Source organism: Eurypyga helias, unplaced genomic scaffold, assembly GCF_000690775.1.
Source record: "Eurypyga helias isolate BGI_N326 unplaced genomic scaffold, ASM69077v1 scaffold10673, whole genome shotgun sequence".
Lineage (NCBI taxonomy): Eukaryota > Metazoa > Chordata > Aves > Eurypygiformes > Eurypygidae > Eurypyga > Eurypyga helias.
The window spans coordinates 34,120-58,481 of record NW_010241860.1 but is presented as its reverse complement, the minus strand read 5'-3'; the positions used below and the strand labels follow the sequence as shown (position 1 = coordinate 58,481).

General features: G+C 48.3%; 1 protein-coding gene across 1 annotated transcript in view; it reads right to left on the bottom strand.

Annotated features, from left to right (window-relative positions):
- Window positions 1–1,002: 1,002 nt before the first annotated feature.
- The window catches only part of CASZ1 (castor zinc finger 1), a 47,498-nt gene continuing 24,138 nt past the window's right edge, over window positions 1,003–24,362 (bottom strand). Inside the window, exons 8-17 of the mRNA XM_010148886.1 lie at window positions 23,411–23,552; window positions 22,223–22,286; window positions 19,554–19,699; window positions 16,031–16,153; window positions 14,969–15,304; window positions 13,357–13,555; window positions 12,129–12,300; window positions 9,286–9,434; window positions 7,180–7,414; window positions 1,003–2,252 (exon numbers count right to left, since the gene is read on the bottom strand). Of these exons, the coding sequence (XP_010147188.1) occupies window positions 1,003–2,252; window positions 7,180–7,414; window positions 9,286–9,434; window positions 12,129–12,300; window positions 13,357–13,555; window positions 14,969–15,304; window positions 16,031–16,153; window positions 19,554–19,699; window positions 22,223–22,286; window positions 23,411–23,552 (2,816 nt within the window). The remainder of the gene's footprint in view (window positions 2,253–7,179; window positions 7,415–9,285; window positions 9,435–12,128; window positions 12,301–13,356; window positions 13,556–14,968; window positions 15,305–16,030; window positions 16,154–19,553; window positions 19,700–22,222; window positions 22,287–23,410; window positions 23,553–24,362) is intronic.

The window sequence follows — 24,362 nt, the reverse complement described above, 5'->3', positions numbered from 1 at the left end:
ACCCGGGGGTTGGGATGAGATGGAGCTGGATGGGAGTGTGTCACCCAGTCCTCCAGTGTGACAGACCCTTTAAGTGCCCGCTGTGTTCTTCCCGAGTTGCTGCACCTAAATCCCTACGGCAGAACAGCAGGGGTGAGGAGAGGGGTCCTACAGAGAACGTGTAGACCGGGAAAGGTTCACAATATAAATAGCATTCAAAATTATTATCGCTCGTAGTAAAAAGGATCTGGAAGAACAGAGGAGTGTCCCATTCCCACCCCTGCTCGTTCATTAATGCGTCCTCACTTCCGTGACAATAAATACCCACTCCCACCCTTGCTGTCTGATGCCATTCCTGTAATGCTGGCCGAAGAAGGGGGGAGGGGTGGGGAGAGAGCGAGCACACGCACCCCTCACCCCCCCTTCCCACTGGCAAAGCCGAGCCAGTTGTCTTTGTGACACCAATCCCTCGAACTTTATATATGTGTGTGTGTGTGTACGTTACATATATAGAGACAGACACACACACAAATATATATTTCTAAAATTCATTACCTGTTGTTCCCACCCACCCCCCTCCAAGAAGTGGAGATTATTATTAGTATCGTACAACTGAAAACATGGAAAAATAAAGCCCGGAAAGAAAAATGGGGAGGGGGATAGAGCCCCACCCATAACAAAGGGTCCCCCAGATGGGCACCGGCCCCACGCACCACGCGGGGAGCAAGGAAAAGCAGCGGGTACCCTGGAGGTTCGTGTCCGTACAAAAGGGTATTTACTGCTGCATCCTGCCCCCGTGATGTGCGGAGCGAAGCGATGCAGCACCAGTCCTGCTGCCAGCCTCTCGCTCGCATGGGGCCTGCGGAGGAGCAGGGATTTCCTTCCTTCCTCTCGCTCTCTCTCGTGTGCCAGGGAGTTTGTTTTTCACTTGCCATCCCAATCTTTGTTCTTGCCTCATATGGGGTCCTCTTAGTAATTCTGTGTAAGAGCAAAACCAAACCACGGCCGCTGTTGTCTCTGGGATTAAGGAGAAGCTGCTGGAGCGCCGGTAGACGCTGGGGCAGCAGCTGGAGCTGGAGCAGGAGTTGGGGCTGGAGTAAGGGCTGCCTCGCCCTGCTGCCTGGAAGCATCGCCATGGTCTGTGGAAGAAGCAGCCTCCTCTGGTTCTCCGTCTTCTTTAGTGGCCAGGCCCTCGGGGTCAGGCAGTGATTCTTCAGAATCCGTGTTCAGGTCTTCCTCTTCATCATCCTCCTCATCGTCATCATCATCCTCCTCCTCTTCATCATCCTCCTCCTCTTCGTTCATCTCCTCCTCATCATCCTCTTCATCCTCTTGGGAAGAGTCATCCTCGTCCTCCACATCTCCAGAGCCAGACGCCACCGCCCCCCTCTCCTGCGGAGCGGCCCCGGCCCTGCTCGGTGACGGGCCTTCGGTGACTTCTGACTGCTTCTTGCTGAGGTCCAGGGAGTCGTTGAGGCCCACACCAGCCGCATTCTGCAGGAAGAAGAGGGAGCTGTTGTTGTCAGTGCTGAGGTTGAGGGAACTGTCCAGGTTGATGGAAGAGTTCTGGATGTCATACTCGAGAGCGGAGTGGGTGAGGCCCTCGGGGCCAGGAGAGATGGCAGGAAGCTCCCCTCGCTCCTGCTTCTCATGCTTGCGCTTGTGCGAGTCCATCTGTGACATGCCCACCACCGTGTGTTTGCAGCCAGGGTAGGTGCAGTGGAAGTGGGAGCACTTGAGTTTGTACTTGCAGTCAGGCACCTCGCAGTCCACGCTGGAGCTGAACTGGCAGAAGCCGGCGGCGCTGATGACGTCCTGCTTGCCGTGGTGCTTACGGTGGGCTGTCACCTTCGTGCTGTCGGTGCAGCGGAAGCCACAGCGCAGACAGTGGAAGTGTGTGCTGTTGCCAGAGAACTGACAGTCTGGGAAGTTGCAACTCAGTGAAGACTTGAAGCGCTTGAAATCATCCAACACCAGGTTGTCAACGCGATCGTGATGCTGGGCGTGCTTATACATGTGGGTACGGCCGCAGAACTTGTAGCCGCAGTTCTCCCGCGTGCAGTGGTAGTGGGTCACCTTGAGAGAGAACTGGCAGCTGGAGTCCTTGCAGTCCTCGTAGAGGTCGTAGCGCCGAAATCCCTCCAGCATCATCCCTTCGTCCAGCATCTTGCGTGAGGATGCGGTCTTGCGGCGCTTGCCGAAGGGGGACATGTCCTCGATAATCCAGAAACGCTTTTTGGCCCCCGAGGCAGTTGGCATAGTGATGGTATTCCCTGAGGGGAAAAAGCAAAGAGTGATGTTGCTGACAGCCAGGTCTCTCTTCATCTCCTCACCATCCCGGCAAGCTCTGCATTTGCCAAGATACAACGCTGCAACTGTTCTCACCCAGCAACTCATCCCTCCAGCTCCAAGTAAGCCCAAACTCTGGGATCATGGGCTGGCAGATGCCTGCTGGGCATTGCTTTCTCCATTTTCAGTACGCCCCACCTTGCCTCTAATTGCTGCTCTCGTTCGCTTGGCACTGCACAAAAGCTAGCTGTTGCTTCTCTATGCTGCTGCTCTCACACTTTCTCCTGCTGCCCAGTTAATCCCAGTTTCCTCAAATCAGACTTGGATACAGCTGGCTTGTTCCAATCCAGGGACTGAGGTGTGTTACTGTCGTTGGCTGGGGTTAAAGTGGTAAAAGAGTTTAAACGTGCTAAAGACTGGTACGTATACGCTGTTCTCCCCCATCCAGGCTCTTGTAATACGCCACGGTTGCCAAGGACGGGCAGGAAGGGAAGGAAGATCCCATGCGTGATTGAAACTGCAAGGGGGGGAATTTATAGAAATAGGATGGACTTTGGCCAGGAGACTGCAACATCCCTCACTGTAATGAGCCTACATATTACGATGAGTGCACTTAGAAAGACAGATGGACAGATGTTCAATGGGGCTAATTCTCATCATCACTAGCCAGTGGACTCTGAGAGAAAATACCAGTTCTACAGCTTTCCCTGGGGTCTCAAAAATCACATGATGCCCCTAGTAAATAAAGAGCCCTCATCTATCTTCCACTTTCATTCACAGGGCCAGCAACGGGCTAGTGCTCGCGTCCCCCAGGATCGAGCTGACATCAAGGACTCGACCTCATTATATCTATTAACTTTTTTTTTCCCTTCTCTGCTTGCCGTTTCCAGAATCGAACCACAACCTCCAGTATCAACATGCAGCACAGACAGGGTTGGAGGAAAGAACTCCTCACCAGGTGCAGACCTGAGTGTAATTGGAAATTACAGCTTGCAACTAAAACGCACGACACTGGGGTGGGTTTTTTTTTTCATGCTGAAACTGCCATCCTCTTTTTCAGAGGCATGATTTGTGACATGCAGTGCGCCTGGGGCCTGAGAATCCAGAGCAGCCAGCATCCTTGTCTAGGAGACTGAAGAAAGAGTCATCTGTTTGACTGCTGCAGAGTTATGTTTTTGTTGTGGCTGACAAGCAGGTAGTACGGCGACGAAGGCTCTTTTTGCCCTACCTGCTCCTTCCAATGACAACTCTGCCAGAGAAGGCGGCAGTCGGTGGAGGAAGCCTCCGGAAGTTAAACTGGAAAGACGTGAGTCAAAGGAAATGGCAGCAGCGACCTGACCTCCCGCCGTGTTCGCAGGGCCGGGCCCTGCACATCGCAGGGTGGGTAAAAAGCAGGTTTTTCACACCCGTTTGTTCGATGGCCCTTTTGCTCCGACACCAGCCTGGGGCACCCACGGCGAGGCCATCTCAGTAGCACAGGGCTGGTGGAAGCTGCACTCGAGGGCTAATTTAACCCGCTACCAGTGGAAGAATAACTTTCTGTCGCTGTAGATTTTAAACAGCAAGCTCTTAGCTACGGAATCTGTGAACAATTACTCTCCGCTCCCTGCCCCCCCCAACACCTGGTATTGCAAGGTCTCTGCTTCCAGGTGACTGGTGTGTCGTTGCCTGGACACATCGCTGCTACCCAGATCGACTCCTTACTCCTTCTTTTACAACAAATTACAGCCAAACCATCGAGTCTTTTATCATTAGTGTGAACGCTCATCTTGTCTGCCTTCACACAGGAACGCAGGATAAGCCATCTTTAGGGGGGAGAAATGTGGGAAATAAGTAGAATTTATATTTTACCTGTTTAAACTCAGTGTATCTGCCTAGCTTTTACAACAGCTCAAACAGATGTGCTTAAAACTTAGTTAAACCCATTTTGTCTCCTCATACAGGCAGAGTTTCCGAGCGAGGGTATCAAGAAGAGAGCCGATAACCCGGCACACGCTCCTCCTTCAGCCTCTAGACAACACCCAGGCCCTCGCACCCAACTGAAGATTACAAGCCTCAACAGATTTGATCTCAAGCGAATCTCGATGCTAAGTGCGTGCCATAAAGCTTGTCTTTTCAACTATTAATGCTGTCAACGTTCATGAAACTACACAAAGGTAAAAAGAAAAGAAACAAAAATAGCTAAGCAGAGGAAAGCACAGCGCACAGGTAAGCTGCTTCAGGTGGCATGCAAATCAAGTTAAAAGTACAGCAGCAAAAGAACAGTTTCTTGTGTATTTTGTACATTTAAACACAATCCTCCAGACAGGGCAAGGAGCCTTCTCCCGCCACGTCCCCTGAGAAAAACCTGTGGAATTCCAAGTGGAGTTGGTCCTCCAGCCATACTTCCAACCGTTTACCTTGGATTTGGGCATTACTAATACTGGTAGGAAGAATGACTGGGACATTTGTAGGCTGCCAGAACCCTCTGAAGTGTGAACTTTAAGCACAAATATGCCCTTAATTAACTAGAAAAGAGCTAGGAGTTGGGAAAAGAAGCCAAAACTGAGACACACCCTAAAAAAAACATTCCCAGCTGGAATAAGAATCCCCAGCTTGAGACATCTCTGATCTCAGTCACACATGGGAAACATGGCAGTTTAAACCCCCAAATCGAGATGTATTTTCTGCAGCTGTTAAGAGCAGATGTAAATAACAGCGAGTGTGAGAAACACCCTGAGCTGCCTGATGTCATGGCACTGACTGTATCTGGGGAAAGCAGCCCTGAATTTCACGGCTTTGTCTGTGAACAGGAAGCAGTGAAGCCTACGAGAGCTATAAAGCTAGGGGAACTGGGTACCTTGCAGACATTTACCTGCTGAGATGTGGGCTGGAAGATCTAAACAAGAATTCCAAGTCCCCTTAATTGCCAAATGAGCAAAAGTTTACTTTGTGGCCACCCAACCGTTATCGAGAGGCTGAAAGTGCAGATTATGGATTTTTCTCATAGTTTGGAATCAATGGAAATCGGTCTCAGGTACCTGAATGCCTGAGGGATTTGCCGTGGTTTGGTTTACCCTCGTTAGCCATGGTTACTGTGTCAGCAGACAAGAGGAGGAGGCCCTGGGATAAGTTACCTACGGCACGGAGTGCCGTACGCTTTTTACTGACCCAAAGGTACAGAGAAAAAAACGTGGGCAGGGTGAGCGGGGAAGGAGGTGGGCACAGGACACTAAGAGAGAAAGCAAAGAAGTGTTACCTGCTGCATCCTGAACTAAGGGAACGTCACTTTTTACTGGAGTTGGAGTGGCAATGATGGGCGAAAACCCAGCGGTGCTGGCGGCAGGCATGACAATGCCTCTGCTGGCTCCCAGAGTGGCACTGAGCAGAGAGTACGAGAGACAAGATGGAGAGAAAAGATAGGGGAGGGTGGGGAGGGGAGACCTAAGCAGGGCTTGTGAGAAAGATGGAGGCAGAGATGGTGGTTGAGGTTGTGGTGCATTGTGGGTGGCATCATCGGCAGCAGCGGTAGCAGTAGAAGGAACCAGGCAGCCTGGAGAATGTGGAGAGAAAAAAAAGCAGAAAAAAAGGAAAAAAACCAAACCAAAACAAAATAACAAAACCAAACCAAACAAAAAAACCAAAACAAAACAAAGAACAAAAGAACTGAAATGAGAACCCAAGAGCAGAAGCAATATGATGAAAATGGAAAATACATTCACAAATGTATGAAACAGAACTGTAACGGAGAAGAAACGGAAGGTGAGGAACTGACAGCATCAGGAAGAGGAGGGTTGTCCCTACGGAGTGCTGGGGGCTTATGGCAGGGGGGGAAGAGCCACAGGCCTTCAGGCAGAAAATCCTGCTCATTTGGTCCTCGTTCATCTGTGCAGTGCCAGCTTGTAGCAACTAACAGCTGTAAGGGTGGGCTTGCACCCTGGGCGGGCGGAGGGGCTCGCTCCATGGATAGCAGTGGGGGCTGTTTCCTAGGAAGTGTGACTTGGGCCAGGCAGGGCACTGACAAAGGAGAGAGTGCCAGGAGCCACCATCCCACCAGAGCTCTTGGGAGGAGCTTTAATGCCATGGGACAACCCAGCAGTGTTCATACAACGTATGGTTAGATGTGCTATATGGTAACCTTCATCTAACCGGAGCGGGAAAGGGGAGCAGGAAAACGCGTATGGAATTAAAGCAAACTCAGTGAGGCAGCCTATCTGGAATGTAACCCTGGGAAGGACAGGTAAGAGGTCCCTGGCTCACCACCAGATGATAACAGAACTCATGGAAGATGTCTGACTACTGAAAAGCCAACCCTGTAATACAGGGCAGTGGGAGATTATCCTGGCAAACAGGAAACAACGGCAGAAACTTAGTTCCAAAAAGAGGGGATGATGGAGGTCTCCTCTGTGCAACACTGCACAAAGCGGAACAAGAGTTTCGCACGAGGAAGGGAGCTCAATGAGCTGCTTTTATATGTTGCTTTCTCAAGATGTGGTAGGGTTTTTTTTTCCCTTGTATACTTAATATTTGCTATTGTACAGTCTTTCTGTACCTCAGCAGTACTGGGAAGTGCCTGACTGCAGACGCTGCACATGGAAATGCAGAAAGCTATCAGGGGAAACGCCATGCACAGAAGGGGCCCACAACCTCTTTTTTATTTTTAAATCAGTTATTAAACCAGATCCAACTCCAAGTCACAGGATAAAAACCTCTCTTCAGGGGAGAAAAAAAGAAACGCTGTTAGTTCAGGGATGCTTGAGGTGCACATTTTGATGGATCTCTCCTTACCAACGACGGAAGGAGCTAGGTTAGAACGAGGCGCTACAGTTTGTTTTTAGGGTGCGGTTGTCCTCTGGCCTCTCTCCATGAGCTTATCTCCCGAGAGAGCGGGCAACTCATGGTCATTGCACAGCCCCCCCCCTTCTCTCTTACCTGCAGAGGTACTTTCATTGCCCACTGGAGTGCTGGAGCAGCTGCGGTCCATATTGGAAGATTCAGAGGAGATACCCCCAGGGCTACAGCCAGTGTAATCCATGTACTCATCTGTTTCCGTGTCCATCATGCTCGGGGGTCCCTGAAAGGAAGCTGGGGTTCCTGATGAGGCTGGGCTGGGTGCCATGCTGCCAACCTGGGGGAGATTTTCATTTCTTGGAGTGTGGCCAATAACCTGCAGCAAGAAAACAGGATAGGGACTTTCACACCAAAAGCAAGATGCCAAGACCAAAACCATCTGTCTGCACGTTTATTTCTCTCTGCCACAGTTCACGAGGGATAGCTGGAACATGCTCGTGAGTGGAACCCATGGCACTGTGGCTAGGAGTGTGAATCGTCCTTCATTGGGAGCTCAGAGCATTAAACTTGGCACGTGTGTCCTGGTATGTGACTTGTGATGCGCGCAGAGGCCGGGAGTGTTAATCTTGGCACCGGTGTCCTGGTGCGTGGATTCTGACGCACTGAAAACCAGGAGGTGTTAATCTTGGCATTGCTACCTCACCGTGTAGGTCCTGCTGCATTTACAGACTGGAAATACAACGGCTGACATGACTGTCCTAGTGCCTGCGTGCCGAGAAGCTGCAGCAGGGAACACAGCCTGAAACTGCTGGCGTGTGTGTGTGCTGGGGTCACACGCAGCAGTTGCGGCCTGGCACGGTGTGGTCTCCTCCAGTTCCCCGGGTCGGCACCCAGAAGCAGTGTCTACCCAAACACACCACCAAGTGCCCACTGAGTGCTAAGGAATGGGAAGAACTGGAGTTAGGACATGTAAACACAGTAAATGGCAGGACAGCAATCTGGCTGCCGTTGCCACATGCCCTGATGGTGGTTTCATCAGTGTTTTGTTGTCTGCTGGACTGCTGCATGGCTAAGCACAGCAACAGAGTACGCCTGGCACTGTGTGCTCCCGGGATTGCTCACGCCACGGTTACTACTTCTCCACTGCTGACGTGACACAGGATTGTCAGCGAAAGGAGACGGAGGTCAAAACCAGCATGTTCTGCTCTGCATGCACTAAGATTCTTAGGGTTGGGCTCAGGATGTATTAGAAGAGTAGTGAAGACACATCTATTTGTTAAACCTCTTCTAAGTCTGACACCCAAGCTCTTTGTGACAAGGCCAAAAGCTACCACAACAGTAACACCAGTATCTTGGCATCTGTGAACTCACTAAATCCAACAGACTTGAAGAATTAACTTATTGACAGTACTTAATAACTAATAGGGACCTCTCATTCCCATGTTGTGGAATGCAGGAGGTTCCCATCTTGCTTCTACAGATGGCCCCTTTTGTTTTTCATATACCAGAAGGTGTCTTCAGGGTCAGATCAGTCACAGATGTTTAAATAAAGCTACAAGAAATAAGAACAGGAAGCAGGAGGTTGCAGGGCTGCTGCCATTCCGAGCAGAGCTCTGTGCTGCAGTTGAAACTCTTCAATTTATCCACGAAACACAAACCTCATCTGCCAAGTGCTCTGTTATGTGTTAGAAAAGAAGCAACTGCATCACCCTGCTACTTCCTGAGAGGACAAGGAGTGCCCCAAACTAACTCCAAATCAATAAGGGAAGAGGAATTTTGAGACTGGTATTTATCCCATCCTAGGTGGAAGCAGCAAGTAATTCTTTATGTGCCACAGGAAACGTTGGCTTTAACCAGCATGTTCAATTCTTCCACATCCTAAGCACTTTAATTTTAATAAGCCAATTGGTGTATACTGAGAGAGCAAGGAGGGAGTGCAAGTTGTAAATATGAGTACTCTAGTGTTATCCTTCTCGATTTTTCTTCTCCATAATTCAAAAGGAAAAGCAGTTTCCGCTAAGTAATGCTTTGGCGTCTATGCTTCCTCATCTTTCCGTGTATCGTGGCAGTCCAAGCAGGCAAAGCCAGCTTGGGTGAACCCGCACATCCCAGTTGCACCCCCCAGTGCAGACGTATATCCTTAGGAGTCTGGGCACGAGTGTCTGGGCACTAAAGCAGTGCTGTGGCAAGCAACCAAAGGGACCAACACTACTTGTGGATCTACAACTTAAATAACCAGTGAGTCACCTGAGTAGGAACACGATCAAAGTTCTTCCCCAGCATCCTTCTCATGTGCTTTCTGGCGTGGGATGTCATTTGGTGCTTGAGCAGGAAGGAAAACTGGCAGCCCTCGCGAATGCAGTGGAAGTGGCTGTTCACCTGGTTGTATTTGCAACCTACAGAAACAAAACCGTTGTATGTAGTACGTGAAAGGTACCAAGAGGGAAAAGGACTGTAGGGAAGATGATCTGGAGATGGGACAAGGCTGCTGCTACATGGATTTCTGGTGGACTGAAGATTATCAGTGGTCATGGGGTCTTCAGGAACAGTCCTAAATGAAAAAAACATGACCTTTTGTCTGCTGAGCAACTGCAAGAGAGAATTACAGCGTACCCAGATTTAAGAAGTGAGCCTGGGCTGCAAACCAGTCTCATCCCTCTTCGTTTTGTTAAGAAAGAAACATCTAGCAGTGCCTAATGCTCTCCAGCCTTAGCTAGTGCCTTTTCCTTTACAAACAGAACAAACCTCAAGACATTTAACTGTACCACAGACATGACAATCCAAAACACACACTCATAGTTCGATTAGAAATGAAAAGTTCTTTCTCTCTTTTTTCTGACTGTGTGCTCAGAAAAGCAGTCTCTTAAAAGCTCTGGACAGTGTATGTGCGCTGGTCAGATAGAAACGAGCCAGGAAGTGTTTACTGCCACTCCAAATTTGTTGTGTAATAGGGGCAGCTACTCAACAACAAGCAATTTAGATGGGTTCTGGCACACAGCACTTGACACGTTTTGCTCCTCGTGGGGGGTGCCAGGCATTCTGGGACTTCTAACCAACAGTTCTACACTCTAGAGCTGATAAATAATGGCTCGTTGCAGCTAAAGCACAGCTATATCAATAACCAGGTTCTGGCTGTCATCCCTTGGCCATACCCTTATACACACAGAGGTACGGACCTACAGACAAGCTCAGTTTTACTCATCTATCATGTATCTACACCCTTTCACCTCTACTTAGACATGGATGTATTCGTTCTCTCTTCCCCTCACCACCCATGCAGGTGGATATGTTTATATACGCACAAACATCAAAATCTGCCGTGGGTGTTTGTTCAGAAACATTCACAGCCCTGAAAGCAGGCCAGTGCTTTCTGCACCTGCTATATATACATAGACAGCATCAAAAAGTGCAGAGAAGTGGGCATGTGTTTACGTGCTGGTGTAGCCACACACCCCCACACAAACCCATCCAGCTACACCATCCCACCACGCTCCCTGTATCCTGCCGAAACGCACGTTTCTCGCACGGCAAGCCCTAGCTACAGGCGTATGTACATGCTGCTGGGTGCATGTACCCCATCCCATCCCAAAATAACCCCCGCTGACACGCACAGCCCATCGACGCCTCGCTGCCAAACAGCTCCCGAATCACCCAGCCCATCTGCAGCGCACAGACAGCGTTTTACGCGCAGGCCAAGTCTGTGTTTGGTTAGGCGCTGCGCTCCCCCACAGCCCCACCTCGTTCGCCCTCCCCATCACGCCGTGCTGTTCTCTGGGACGCAGAACAAACAGTGCTGGCAGGACTGAAACGGTATCAGCAGAGGGCAGGTGAAGGCTCGCCTGTTGCCAGGGCGTCCGTGCGGGCTGGGTGTCAGATAGCACCGTCCTGCTTTGTCTAGCCCCGCTATCACCTGAAACACCGCAAGTTGAGCAAATAACAGCAACTGCTCAATCCACTGACATGTGCAAATGAGACCTGGGTAAGGTCTGGCGGTGGCGTGTTGACACCCATTACCCTGGTTACCCGAACAAGCTACCACTGGGGTATAAATTCTTGGTGCTTTTCAAAGCCAAACAGGAAAGTTTGGTTGGGGTTAGTGTGGCTGTTGCCCTGCAAGGTGAGGGAACAGCACCCGGGAGTGTTATCCTGAACCCTGTCTTGTTTCAGCCTCTGTTCCAACCAGGAGTGATAGGGAAGGCTGGGTCTGCCATGCCGTTAAGCCAAAGCACAACTAGAAAGGTCAAGTGAATCCCAGGAAGTTCAGGAATAGAGCATCTTCAGGGATTCCCCCCAGTTTGGAACCTTGGATATCAGCTCTAGATACTCTGGGAATGCATTCTACTTTCTGTTGTTGTCTGCTTACCAGCTTTACACTAGAGGCACTTGGATTTAATAACTACTGCTAACAGTTTTGGCAAGTGGCAAGCTGCACTCTACGGCCGTGCCACATCTCCGGCGTTTCCTTGGGCCGTGCGCTGGCGGGAGGCTGGCACAAAGGCACGGTGCTGTATTCCCTGCTGCTCACGGGCGGCTGCAGAGAACGGCTTTGGAGGAACGGTCTTCCCCACATTGCTAGCCCAGCTGTTTGCCCTTTGGCTTTCAGAATGCCACACTGGCACTGGCTTAAAAAAACCCAAAAGGGTTCATTTGAAGCTGCCTGGAATCAGGCAGAGCAGGAAGTCTTTCACACAGGGCACTCATCAGAGCAGGCGCTGCCCCTGTTCTTTTTTTACTGAGCACCCTTAAAATCCACCCAAGACAAGCAGTAGGCTCAAAAGACTACAAAGTACAAAAAAAAAACCAACACCCAAAAGATGCCTTGACAGTTAGATAAAAAAAGGAAGCCGTATCTTCAGACAAATCTATACATATATATACATAGAACCATCTATATTACAGTTTCTATCCACTGAACTCGGGTCTGCTTGTGAAAACGTGCTTCAGCTCAGGCAGATGCTTTCCATTCTGTTCCGCTTCTTGTTTAATGGTTTAGTGACCAAAACCATCCTAAGCATAACTCATGGCATTTTTAGCCTGGACATGGACCGACGGCATGAGAAAGGTGCCGGGGGAAAGAGAAGACAACTCACCTAGTCTGCCACACTCTTCTCGCTTGGTGAAATACTTGAAGCCGTTGGCTGCCCTCCTCTCTGCCTTCTCATGCTTCTTCACATGCCAGGGCAGCTTGGTGGTGATGTTAGTCACGAAGTAGCAGCCGGGACGAAGACAGTGGTAATGCCCCCGCATCCTGAATTCACAGTGCTAGAGGGGAGCAAACAGGCAGGTTGCTTTAAGCATATCTAAACCAAATGAACTCTCACCTGCCTGCTGCTGATGCTGCCCCTCTGAGACACGAGAGAGGGGCCCGAACTCATAGAATCATAGAATCACAGAATGGTTTGGGTTGGAAGGGACCTTAAAGCCCATCCAGTTCCAACCCCCTGCCATGGGCAGGGACACCTTCCACTAGACCAGGTTGCTCCAAGCCTCATCCAGCCTGGCCTTGGACACTTCCAGGGATGGGGCATCCACAGCTTCTCTGGGCAACCTGTCCCAGTGCCTCCCCACCCTCTCCGGGAAGAATTTCTTCCTGACATCTAATCTAAACCTCCCTGATTTCAATTTGTACCCGTTACCCCTTGGCCTATCACTACAGGCTCTTGTAAAAAGTCCTCTCCCAGCACCCTTGTAGCCCCTTCAGATACTGGAAAGCTGCAATGAGGTCTCCTCGGAGACTCCTCTTCTCCAGGCTGCACAAGCCCAATTCTTGCAGCCTTTCATCACAGCAGAGGGGCTCCAGCCCTCTGATCATCTCCGTGGCCTCCTCTGGACTCGCTCCAAGTGGTCAATATCCTTCTGATATTGGGGGTTCCACAGCTGGACGCAGCACTCCAGGTGGGGTCTCTCTAGATCACACCAATTTTGTCTTCCACAAGCCACGACGCAACCTTGTTCCCTGTCGTGTATTTTGCACTGCTGACATGTATTCTGGATCGCACTATCCTACGTTGAAATATCCCAAACCTAACTTCTGCCTTTCCCTGGTGTTCAGCCCGGATTTTTATTTTATTTCAGATGGTGTCTCTTCGATCATTCTAGCTGCCTTACCCACATCACCCAAGGCAGAGAAACGTAAAAGCCCTGCGATTTTCAGTTTGGTGGAAACCCACTCTGCCAGACCATGTCATGAAAACCCTTCCACGGTTCTGTAGTTAGACCAGGAATGGAACACTCGGCCTCACTTCCCAGGCTACCTGCTCCTTGCCATCCTTCTCCCACAAACATACTCTGGAGAACACGGCTTTTGGTTGCTCTTACCTGGTTCGGACAGAGACACTGCAGCGAATAGTAAGCAAACTGGTCTCGCACATTCACCAAGTTATTGTTGGGGTTGATGTGGTCCAGGCAGTGGGATTCTGCTTTGCCAGAGGTTTTGCACACATACTTGCAGTTCCCAAAGAGACAGTGGAAGTGGAATTTGTTGGCGTACTTGCAGTCCGTTGCTAGGCAGGGATCACTGGAATACATCCAAAACCCAATCATCACCTTCATTCATTTCACACATTTGTTTGTTTGCCCAAATGTAATTCAAAGGGAGCCCAGCTGAAGCCTCTGTTCCAAACATGGCCTACAGATTTCCCACAGCCACCTTCGGGAACACGGATGCTGGCAACACTACTGCAATTCCACCCAGCTAGCGCACTTCCTTCATTAACATCATTGAAATACAGCAATGCACGGCGGGTTCTGGGGTCTTTGAGGGCCATGCTTCTGACTGAAAACTCTCTAAAGATCTGGCTAGATGCTGCTTCTCCCTTTCCCTGTACTTACCTCAGCAGATTCAGGAAGTTTCTCCTGTCTCAATTTTGTGAAATGAAATGAAACTCCCGGGCATGCCCACTGCAAGATGCCAGGGCTTCCCCTGATCAGACAAAATTGGCAGTGGCCTATTTAATCAGCTAAATGGGTTTGGTACCTTACTCCCCCCCTCCGCCATTCCATGGATTTCTGGCTGCACAAACAGAGGTCAGATCAGAGGAAGCTGAACACTGATCTCTTGGATCCCCAGCACCCAGTGATACATACTCAGATACATGAAATAATAGAATTAAAGCACTTCTTTGAAAGCAGACAGAGGGCTGCCAAAATATGACCCAGAGACTGACACTCCCCAGCCTGACTAACGAGGCTGTAATGCCTGACCCAATCCCGGACTCCAGTGCCTGCCTGTAAACCACGTAACCTCCGTGCCTCTTTCTGTCTCTGCAGCAGAAACGACGCTACTGTCACAGCAACACTGTGAAACTTTAAAGTTTCAAAAAAGGTTCAGCAAGGTGTGTTACCTTCTGCCAAACACCTCCCTTGTGAGTGACGCTGTAAGCTAACACTACTAAACCAGGGGCACAGAATTTGAGACTCGTTACACCTGTACGGAAGTTGCACCTCTCCTTTGCGAGACGGGGCACTCTGTTGCCCACTGGTTTTTGCTCAGCTACAGAAACTCATGGTTAAGACCCAGACTTGCAGCAAGATCTGGAGGTGGGCTCGTCAGGCGTCATGCTGAAAACTTTAAAGATGCAATGCTTCCTCTGCAGCCCTCAGGGACAAAAATACCTCAAAGACGCATGTTTTTCTGTACATCTCTCATGAGGTATAAAAAAAAGCTTCAGTGTTATGTCAGCAAGTTTATTTTTCCTTTAAACTCATACCTAAAAGCGCTCCCAGATGTATTCAAACATCCTGGGTTTTTTTCCTAGGATAACTGAAGGTATTTTCTAACTTCATACAAGTAAATTTTCCATGAGATAAAGCCCTGAGTACTTTCTAGCCAGGAGGTCTCTCAGTGGGTGCATACAGATGCAGGACTGCAGCCCTGAGGAGAGGTAGAGGGGTTTGCAAGGAGAGGACACAAGCAGCATCTCCAACTTACTTCTCCTGGAACTGGAGGAATCCGGGTTTGACCTGAGGCTTGGCGTTCTCCAGGGAAGTCGTTGCCAAGGGTGAAGTTGCCAGGTTAGGCACTGATGCTGGGATCTGAGGCATCTGGGGTATGGTTGAAGCCAGCTGCTTCCAAGCCAGCAGTGTGGGGGCGGAGGGCACAGTAGCTGGGCTTGGAGTGGGCACGTCGAGGGCAGGAGCACTTGCCATGGTGACAGAAGTAGCAGATGGTGATGAAGGGGCCAGTGAAGACTTATTCTCAGTAGTAGTTGAGAAGGGAGACTCAGAGTTAGTTTTCACAGTTCCACCCTCAGTTCGGAAGTGAAAACTGCAAAAAGACAGTGTAATTCAGACACGGATTCTTGACCACTGCACATAACTTGATTAAACATCAACAAGAATGTGGCAGTGCAAACAAATTAGCTGAGGTTAAATCCTAAAAGGGGCTCTGCAAACTTTGTGGAAAGTTTTAGGGGCCTCCCAGCCTGTCTGTGAAGAGAAGGGAATTCAGGAAGACGGGTGGAGACGGAAAGGTACAGTAACAGGTCGAAATCAGAGAGAACGCTGCCGTCAGTAAGATCAATATGCCTACGGGGGCACCTTCCCATGCCTTCTGCAGCGATGGGGAGCTGTCTGCTCCACAAAAAAGTCTGTATCCAGTGACAACGGTCGGGTTTACAGGATCCTCTCCCTCCCATGTTTTCTTATTTCTCTGTATGGTGTATTTGTGTGCTGTGAGAAATACGGGCCTCCTTGAACAACACACTGTAGGCTATGGAAAAAAACAAATGCCCGACGCTCATGCTTGTGAACACCGTGAGACACCTCGTTTTCACCAGTGGAGCACGTTTACTGGGAAACAGAATTAGAGGTCATAGTGTTCTGCAAAAATTTTAGCTGAGCATATTTACACAGGGAGCAGGTGGATGCCCAAACTGCTGCCCCCAGCACTGCCCACGTTCCTGCTCCTGAGCAGAGTTACTCAGTAAGGTCTCTCGTGTGCGTGTTGTAGAGTCTTCTCGGGGGTTCCAGAGACTCATGCTCTCCTACTTACTTGGCGTGCTTGATGGCTCCATCCAGAGTGCTGAAGAGGGCACCGCACTCCTCCACGACACAGTGGAAATGCACCTTATGGAGAAAGTCGCACTGCGCGTCGCAGAAATCCTTGGTACCAAACCTGCCCAAAGCAGACAAGCAGACATCTTACAAAGGGCCCCAGAAGAGAAGTGGCGTTGGAACAGACATATCTTCTTTGTTTTCCACCTCTACTACCATTCTGTTTTCAAGCATCACTGTCCCTGCTGCAGAAACAGCACTGCTGGCGGAGCTGCTTGATTTTAGCCTGTTACATAGATCTGAACAGCATGAACAAGAACCTAATATCTCTCCAACGGAACTTAGCTGAAAACTCCCATTCCCTTTTAGTCGGAGCAAAATACAGAACTACTCTGAAACAGATGAAGATCATTGGTGTTCTTGAGCGTCTGTATCCAAATGCCAAGGCTCTGAGGTGCAATCGAAGGTTAGTGACTGAGGGGAAACCCAGACCAAGAAGACACTGTGAAACATAACAGGTTTCTTTTTTTTCCCTGTTTCAATTTACTGGGAGTAGCAGAAGGGAAGAAACAACAGTGGTACAAGGGAAGCTAGATCCAGAATCTGCCTGCCCCCAGCCTTGAACCATCAGGGTATCACATGGATGGAGAGATGGAGTATCACCTATACAGCAGGTACAGCCTAACACGCATAAATACTGAAGAGCACAATCCCTGGAGTGCAGAGGAAACAATGCTGCAGAGCAAAAACCCGAGCTAAAGCCATCACCTAAGATACGCCTCTCGCCATCCTGGAGGAAACAGTCAAGAGAGCAAAACCAACTAATCATGGTTTCACTGTTCATCCACTGCTGAGAGTCTCCAGACTTAACAAGAGGTGCACAAGTACATGTGATTTCAGGAAACTCCAAAATCACAGGGAATCGAGAAATCGGGTAAAAAACACTGGCAGGAAGGATTTGAAACTTAACAGGAGAATCTTGCATAATTAAGATACAACAAACGACAATTGCTCTGATGAGCAGGAAAGCAAGAAACAAACAGCAGGCTGTGTGGTCCCAGGGGGGACCTCTTAACGGTTTGAGGGTAAAGGAAAAAGAAAACAAGACTTGTACTGGAGAAGGAAGGTCAGTAGACAGAGGATACACGCAGTCAGCTCAGGCTTGCAGGGAGCAGATGATGGAAAGGTGTGGTAAGAGATAAGAAACCAAGTTACTGCAACCTAAAGGGGTTGTTTTGTCAGAGACAAGAGGTATTTATTATTGTATTTAGAATGAAGGTCCAATAAAAATGGGAGTCAAAAATGGTTGCCTTATAAAATTCCCTTTGGATAGGAAAACTAAAGACAAGGAGACAATTAGGGATAAAATGAAGACCTTTCCTGAAGAGCAGATAAAGGAAGTGGTTGGAAAATATAAATATGCACAAATCAGCCAGTCTGGATGATGTATGTCATGAAGTGCCATGGAAATTAACTCACAAACTGATTGCATTACTATTTGCTATTTTTTAAGCCACAGAGAAGAGGGAGGTACTAGGAAATTGTAAAAAAAAAAAAAAGAAAAAAGGAAAATCTAGGTACTGATTCTTTCAGGGGAAAAAAAGACAAGTGATCTTTGGCAATTATCATACCTCTAGTCTTAACTTCTCCTTACGGAAAAGTAATGGAACAAATATTAAGAGGGAGGAGAAAATCATTAAACATCTAGAGGATAAAGGAACCATGAGCAATAAACAGCATCAGGATTATAAAGAATAAATCTTGCCAGACAAATTTAATTGCCTTTTTTGATAGAATTACAAAATTAGTGGATGAAGAGATGCAATATATTTGGATTTTAGTAAAGCATTTTGATACAGTCTCGCATATGCTTAGAATTAATTCAAATTGGCCTGGATGGGAATGCTACCTCATGGATTGAGAACTGGCTGAAGGACCGTAAACAAAGGCTAATGACAACCAGCAGCACACTGAGCTGGGAGGAGGTATCTTGTGAATGCTGCAAGGATGACTTTGGTTAGGTCTGAGCTTATTTAACAGCTTCATTAGTAATCTAGGGGAAGGAGTAAACAGCGTCTTAATGAAATTCACAGAAGATACTAAACTGGAAGGAGTTGGAACACCAGTGCAAGAGGAGGAAAATAACACAGAGAGGCCTTGCAAGACCAGGGGGAAGGTTCAGAACCTGAGAGTTGGGTTTGGAAACATACAGCTGGTACATCTGGGGGTGGGGGGTGTATGTCTGCACACAGGGGGCTGACGACAGCAACATTAAAAGCCATCCTGTGTACCTGTGGACGGTAAACATACACACCGTGCAGTACAGGTGCAAACAGGGTAGCACAACCGTGAGCTGCATATATGGGGGCAGGAAGCTTGTTACATCTGGTGTGGGGGTACGGGAACGGCAGCCCAATTCTGCACCCGGGAAACAGCAAGAACACCACCAACAACCCGATCAGCTGAAGGGACTAATTTACCAAGTCAGATTAAAGGAAGTAAAGGAGCTCGGCTGAACGGTATGCTAAAAGTCTGTGACTATCTGAAGGGGGTGAACTCCATTGTGCAGAGGAACTCTCTGCTGTGGTTCAGGAGGATGTAACCAGGAGAACTGCAACCAAATTACAGAAAGGGAAATTCAGGAGGCATGCCGTGGAAAAAAAAAAGTGACAGTGAAACATATTAGGAGGGAGGATAATGCTCCCAGAGACAAGAAAATAGCCACACTGCTTGGCATAATTAAAACTAGGCTGGACAAAATGCAAATGAACTGCAGGGAAGGATCTCACACTGGCCGGGGCAGGTGAACTAGAAGACTTTCTGGTCTTCTCAAAGAAGTCTGGGATTTACAAAGTGTCCACAGGCATCTGTAGGCAAGAGCCTGTGTCAGAGCACAAACCCCTATGTGTCTGCCTGGGTGTATCTGTGTACGCTCAAAGCATGTGTCTGTCTGGGCATGTATGTGCATGTGTCGGTGTGTGGGTGAGTTTTGTATCTGATCCATTTTCCTTTCAAGCTTCCCTGTCTACAACAAAAACAGCAGAAACCTTCCCAGTTCCCATACCCCTTCTACTCCTTATTTTGCTTCAAAAGCCTACCCCTAGGAAATGCCACAGTGAGCATTTCAAGGCTTCTGCGATCTGTGCGCAGTAACTAAACACTGTCCAACAGAAGTTCAGTGCCAAGAGCCAGCTGCAGGGGCTCCCTGGACTTGCAGACTGGGGACATAAAGAGGAGCCCAAGATGAAGTCTAGGCTAACAGTGCCATGAGAAGATAGTTGGCTATCATGATCCCTTTGCAGAGTAATTGTATGTGGTCAGATATTTCTTACTGGACATTAACACCTACTGCAGCCAGCTGGGACTGAGGACTGAGTGCACGCCAGAAGGTAATCAGCATATCACAGAATTAGGCCTTTAAATTCAAGAGAACTCTACATTCAAGTGTGAACTAACAATCCAGACACTGCAAAGGAATTAATTTTCCCCTTCCTCTATTCACAGTTCCACGCTGTCCTTACCGGCGCAGGTACATCTTCCATGGCTCAGAGAGCTTCTCCTGGACAAGTGCCTTCACTGCCTTGCCCAAGTACTGCGTCGGCTCTCCAGCCCCAGCCTGGCTGCCTAGTTTCAGCAGGTTGCCAAGGCTGGCACTGGTCTTGGACATCTGGAACAAGAACACAGACACTGCATCAAGCCCAGCACAAGAGTCGTGGACACTGCCAGTCTGGATACCCTCAGGACTGTCCCATGGAAAACTGTGTCTTCAAAGGTTAAGAGAGAAGCCAAGAAGTCTGCACAGGCTGCCTCAACTGCATCAGCAAAACTTAACAACACCTCACTCTTCTACATCCTCCGCCCAACTGTCACAAAGTACCTGGGTCCCCATCTAATATTCATGACTCTTGTGTAAAGTAGTGAAGCACCATGGCCATTTTATACATGGGGAAACTGAGAAGAGAGACATAACCTATTTGAGTATGTAAAAGGTGTGCAGGCTTAGACGTTCATAACCCTTCGTAGCTCCTACAAAATGCTGGTCTCTTAGTACAGAGCTAGGAATAGAACTGGGGAGCTCTGGTTTATTTAGAATCATCTCATCCCAGCCACAAGGATGTATCCTTCTTTAAAGTGACGATCAGGTATGTTTGGGGGTGGGAGGGGGAAAATCCCATTCAACAGGGACAAAATTCTGGTCCCACTTAAGTTCCTGGAAAATTCTTACTAACTTCAGCGAAGAAATGATGTCACTTTCTGTGCTAAATGGAAATGTGCTCCACAAAGCAGGACTTGGACTCACAATTTGTCCAGGCAAATGATGTGCAGGATAGAAAAAAGAAGTTAAGCACACCTCAAGAGTGCTTAGAGAGGAAAAAAATCTTTCATAATAAATGCACCATTTCCCTGACCCTTTTGTGCTTTGCTGGGCTCTCAATTACATCCAGTAACAACGGTGAAATTCACAGCATGACTAAAATGCAGGATTGGGCCTAATACTTGCATTATAAACTCCACCCACTTGAGGATCTCGAAGCCCTTTATAAATATCAGTTAATTAAGCCTGACAGCCCCCCTAAATAAGCTGCAGTACGCTACAGGAACCCTGGCTATTTGAGGCTCTCTTAATGCCCCCTGAAGGTAAAGCCCCTGCTGCTATGTGGAGACTGCAACCCTTTATGGCTGGAGTCAGAAATTCAGGTCGTCTTTTTCCACCACTGTTTGTTGGGCATTCAATAAAGGGTTTTTTTTCCTAGACAACTGATAAAGGATTCCTCCAGGAGCAGAAATTGTGTGCAGCAAGAGGAAGCAGCAAGCGTGATGTGTTCCTCAGCACACTGAGCTGGATTCTGCAAGCCTTGGTCTTGGAATAGGCTTCGTCACGTCAGTGGGCTCTGTTCTTTGCTGGTTTCTGTCATCGGTTAATCCTATGCCTGCTTTAAAAAAAAAACCCAAACCTGAAGATCTCGGATTTTGTACCTGTGCTACATTTATTTTGTACAACACAGAGTCTTATGCAGGGCTGCAGACAAACAAATGCTTATTTCTAAGCATATGCTTAAATCTCATTCTCCTGGAGATTTTCAAGTGAAGTAGCTATTGAAACAGAATTTCCCTGAGCTGGGGCCTTCAGAATGACTCAGGACCCCAGCCAGCAGACTTAGTAAATAGATTTACTCACTAGAGAAAGGGCTGCAGATGTGGAATCACTAAAGGGACAATACACAGGAACAATTAAGAAATTAAGATTAAAAAGGAATATCAAAAGCTCAATGTAACAGAGAGCCAATGGAGGAGAAAAGTGGCATAAGGATAAAGCAGAAATTAAACAACACAAAGAAAAAAAGAGTGATGAAATAAGAGAGAAAGGAGGCAAGAGAGCACTAGGCAGTCACTTTACCCTCTCTTGAGGGTTATATGGCCTTGATGCCTGTAACGCCCAGAGCCAAGGGGGTGGCAATAGTTATGCCTGTAAAACCTATCACACAGTAGAATACTAAAGCATGGCTCAAAGGCTGCCCTGAGCTCTACTGCAGTCGTATACAACAGCAAAATTAATCTTCGTACAGTAGAATTTGTCATGTGAAAGGGAAATATATATTTGAGATGATACATAATTTAAGGAAAAAGTAAGGAAAAAGAAACTGTGCATTATCTAAAATAAATATTCTAGAACATGGTAAAGGGGGCTCTGTTGGACACCATTACTCACACCAGAAAGACAGAAATTGATGATTTTGGCTCAAAACTTCTAATTTTTAATTCTTGTCTTTCATAAAAAACAAATGATTCTCCTCCCCTCCCCCAGTGCAAGAAAACGTTTTTAAGTAAATAAACTAAATGAGTAACTATAAAAAGAGAGCGAGAGGAAGTTGCCAGGTTCTGGAAATAAAAATGGGGGATGGGGGGGAATCTTTCGGAGCCCTCCTCTATCTAGAAAGGATGAAGAAAAAAAAAAAAGGTGTCAGAGGCTGCAATATATTTCTTCAGCCAGTTCATTAAATTAATTCGTAAGCAGTGGCTCTGAAATTATACCCGATGAAAAATGGTCTCAAAATTTAAATGGTACAAACTCATCTTATTAGAGGCAAAACATTAAAAAACAAACGCATCTCTTCCCTCCCTCCCCGCCATCGCAGCTTTAATTTCTCTTGGTGGGGGGAATGAAAGGCGTTTGATGGATGGCTCTTACCTTATTCATAAGCGAGGATAAAAGAGATGAATTTGCCGAGACTGTGTGGCCATTTGATTCATTACTGGAACACACAAACCAACAGGGTTTAGTTAAGATGTGCCCAGGGACTGTGAGCACTGAGATTAATCCTTCCCCCTTCAAGCTGCCTCACTCCTCACCTGCTACATCCGGAGGAAGAGAATGATGCCCACCCTCCCTTGGGCAAGCCAAACTCTTTTGTGATAGCCAAGATGGAGAGAAAGAGGGTCCCACGTTACAGAATTGAGTTCTTTCAGCTATTAAACAGCCCAGACAAGACTCTCCCTCCAGTGTCCACACGGTGACACGTTCTTATTAGCTGACTCACAACCCACCCCACGTTTTACTCCTTCATCCCATCAGAACTTTCAGATATGCCACAAAACCAGGGGGAGGCTGACGGCAGACCCCCTCTGCGGGGACACAGGCCCTCTCGGCAGCAGAGGGGAAGGCAAGGCAACAATCCTTCTGCCTACGCTGAAAGGCAGCCTGAGTATGGCACACGCATCAGTAATGGTTGCAGTTGACTGCGAGTGTTGGGAGTTTTTCCACACAGGACAATCCCCAAACACTGCTCTTAGTAGAGATGCTGGATAGGTGGGACATGGGCTTTGAGCTAGGTGGGACACACACTTTGAGACAGGCTCATTCACTTCTGGGCAAGTGCAAAGATTCGTCACCGTAACTACAGATCAGCACATGCCAGACCCAGACCAGAGTCAGCCTGACACCCAATGTTTGGTGTGACCAATTTCTAGGGAAGGTGCTTTCTTAGACCCCATTCGGTGTGCTACCACATGGTGCAAACGCTTCTGCTAAATGTGTGCTGAATGTGGCACTGGAGCAGCCTTGCTCAGCTCTTGATGGCAACAGCAGGGGTATCTTAGTGAAAGAAGGAGCTTTGCAGTGGTTTGTTTTTCAGAGGGGATCACAAGAGGTGTGGCTCTTGTCAAAGAGTCGGCAGGTTCTTGTGAGCCCAAAAAAACCATCTGGAGAACATGCACTTGAGGGGGAGCAGAAAGAGTCGCCCTGCCTCCAGTTTGGGGGTGTCCAACTCAGCCACCGTGACACTGCCTTGCCTCAACGTGTTGTGTCCTCTCATATGGAAACTCCTCAGAGGTGGGTGCTGGAAGGAGCTACGTGTGCCTGCCTGCGCACTCCTCTCACCCGTGATCCTTGACGCTCAGGTCCAAGCTGTGCTCCTGCAAGGAGTCCTGACCGGCGGCAGACGATGATCCCATGGCCTCCACTGGTTCCTGCTTCACCTGAACTGGATTGAACCGTCCAGGAGCTGCTGGTTGTCCATTCCCTGCTTGAGAAAGGCACCACAATTAAATGCAAAAACAAAATGAAAAATGTAGGTCTGAAATGAGGTTACAATGGCAAATAAGTAAGTTAAATCGCTATACCAGTGCATAAATGGAAAAAGCAAGGAAAAAGTGTGGGGGGAGGGAAGTGCTGGGATTGCTGGTCAGCGTTTATTGCCAAGCTGACATGATCGGTTCTGACGTCCACTCCAGCGTGGAAATTCTTCAAGTGATAATTATTGCAAAATTATGTCAAAGTTGTCCAGGCTATGGGCCCTTTAAAGGAGAAGGGCGGAAGGAGCGTGGGGGAGACCTGATTCTCTGCACAAACTGTCATAACTAATTTGCGGGGCTGCCTCTTAAGCGTTTATTAAAGACTCTGTTAATGCTGAGGCAATGTGGCAGCTTTCGACTGCTAGTCAAGCCCCCTTTCTCGTCCCCAATCCCAGCGTTGCCGTAGCGACAGCGATGGCCCACCACTGCGCATGCCCAGCAGGAGCATCTGCCCCGTCGGGGGCTATCGAAGGTGACAGCCAATGGGGTTGGTTCAAACTGCGCAACCCCTCGGCACCGCCGGCACGCTCTCCCCACAAAAAGGGGGAATTCTGCTTTTTTGGTGGGGGAGGTTTAGGGCTGAGCCTGTGAAAGAAAAATTCAAATTAAAGGAAGGGAAAAAAGTGGAAAGGGGGGAAAATAGGAGAACAAATTAAAGGAAAAAAATCAGGAAGAGTGGCAAAGAAAAAGGAGGGAAAAAAGTTGCTGACAGGAACATGTCTGCAGAGCTTTTTTCCACAATCCCCAAGTGACTAAAA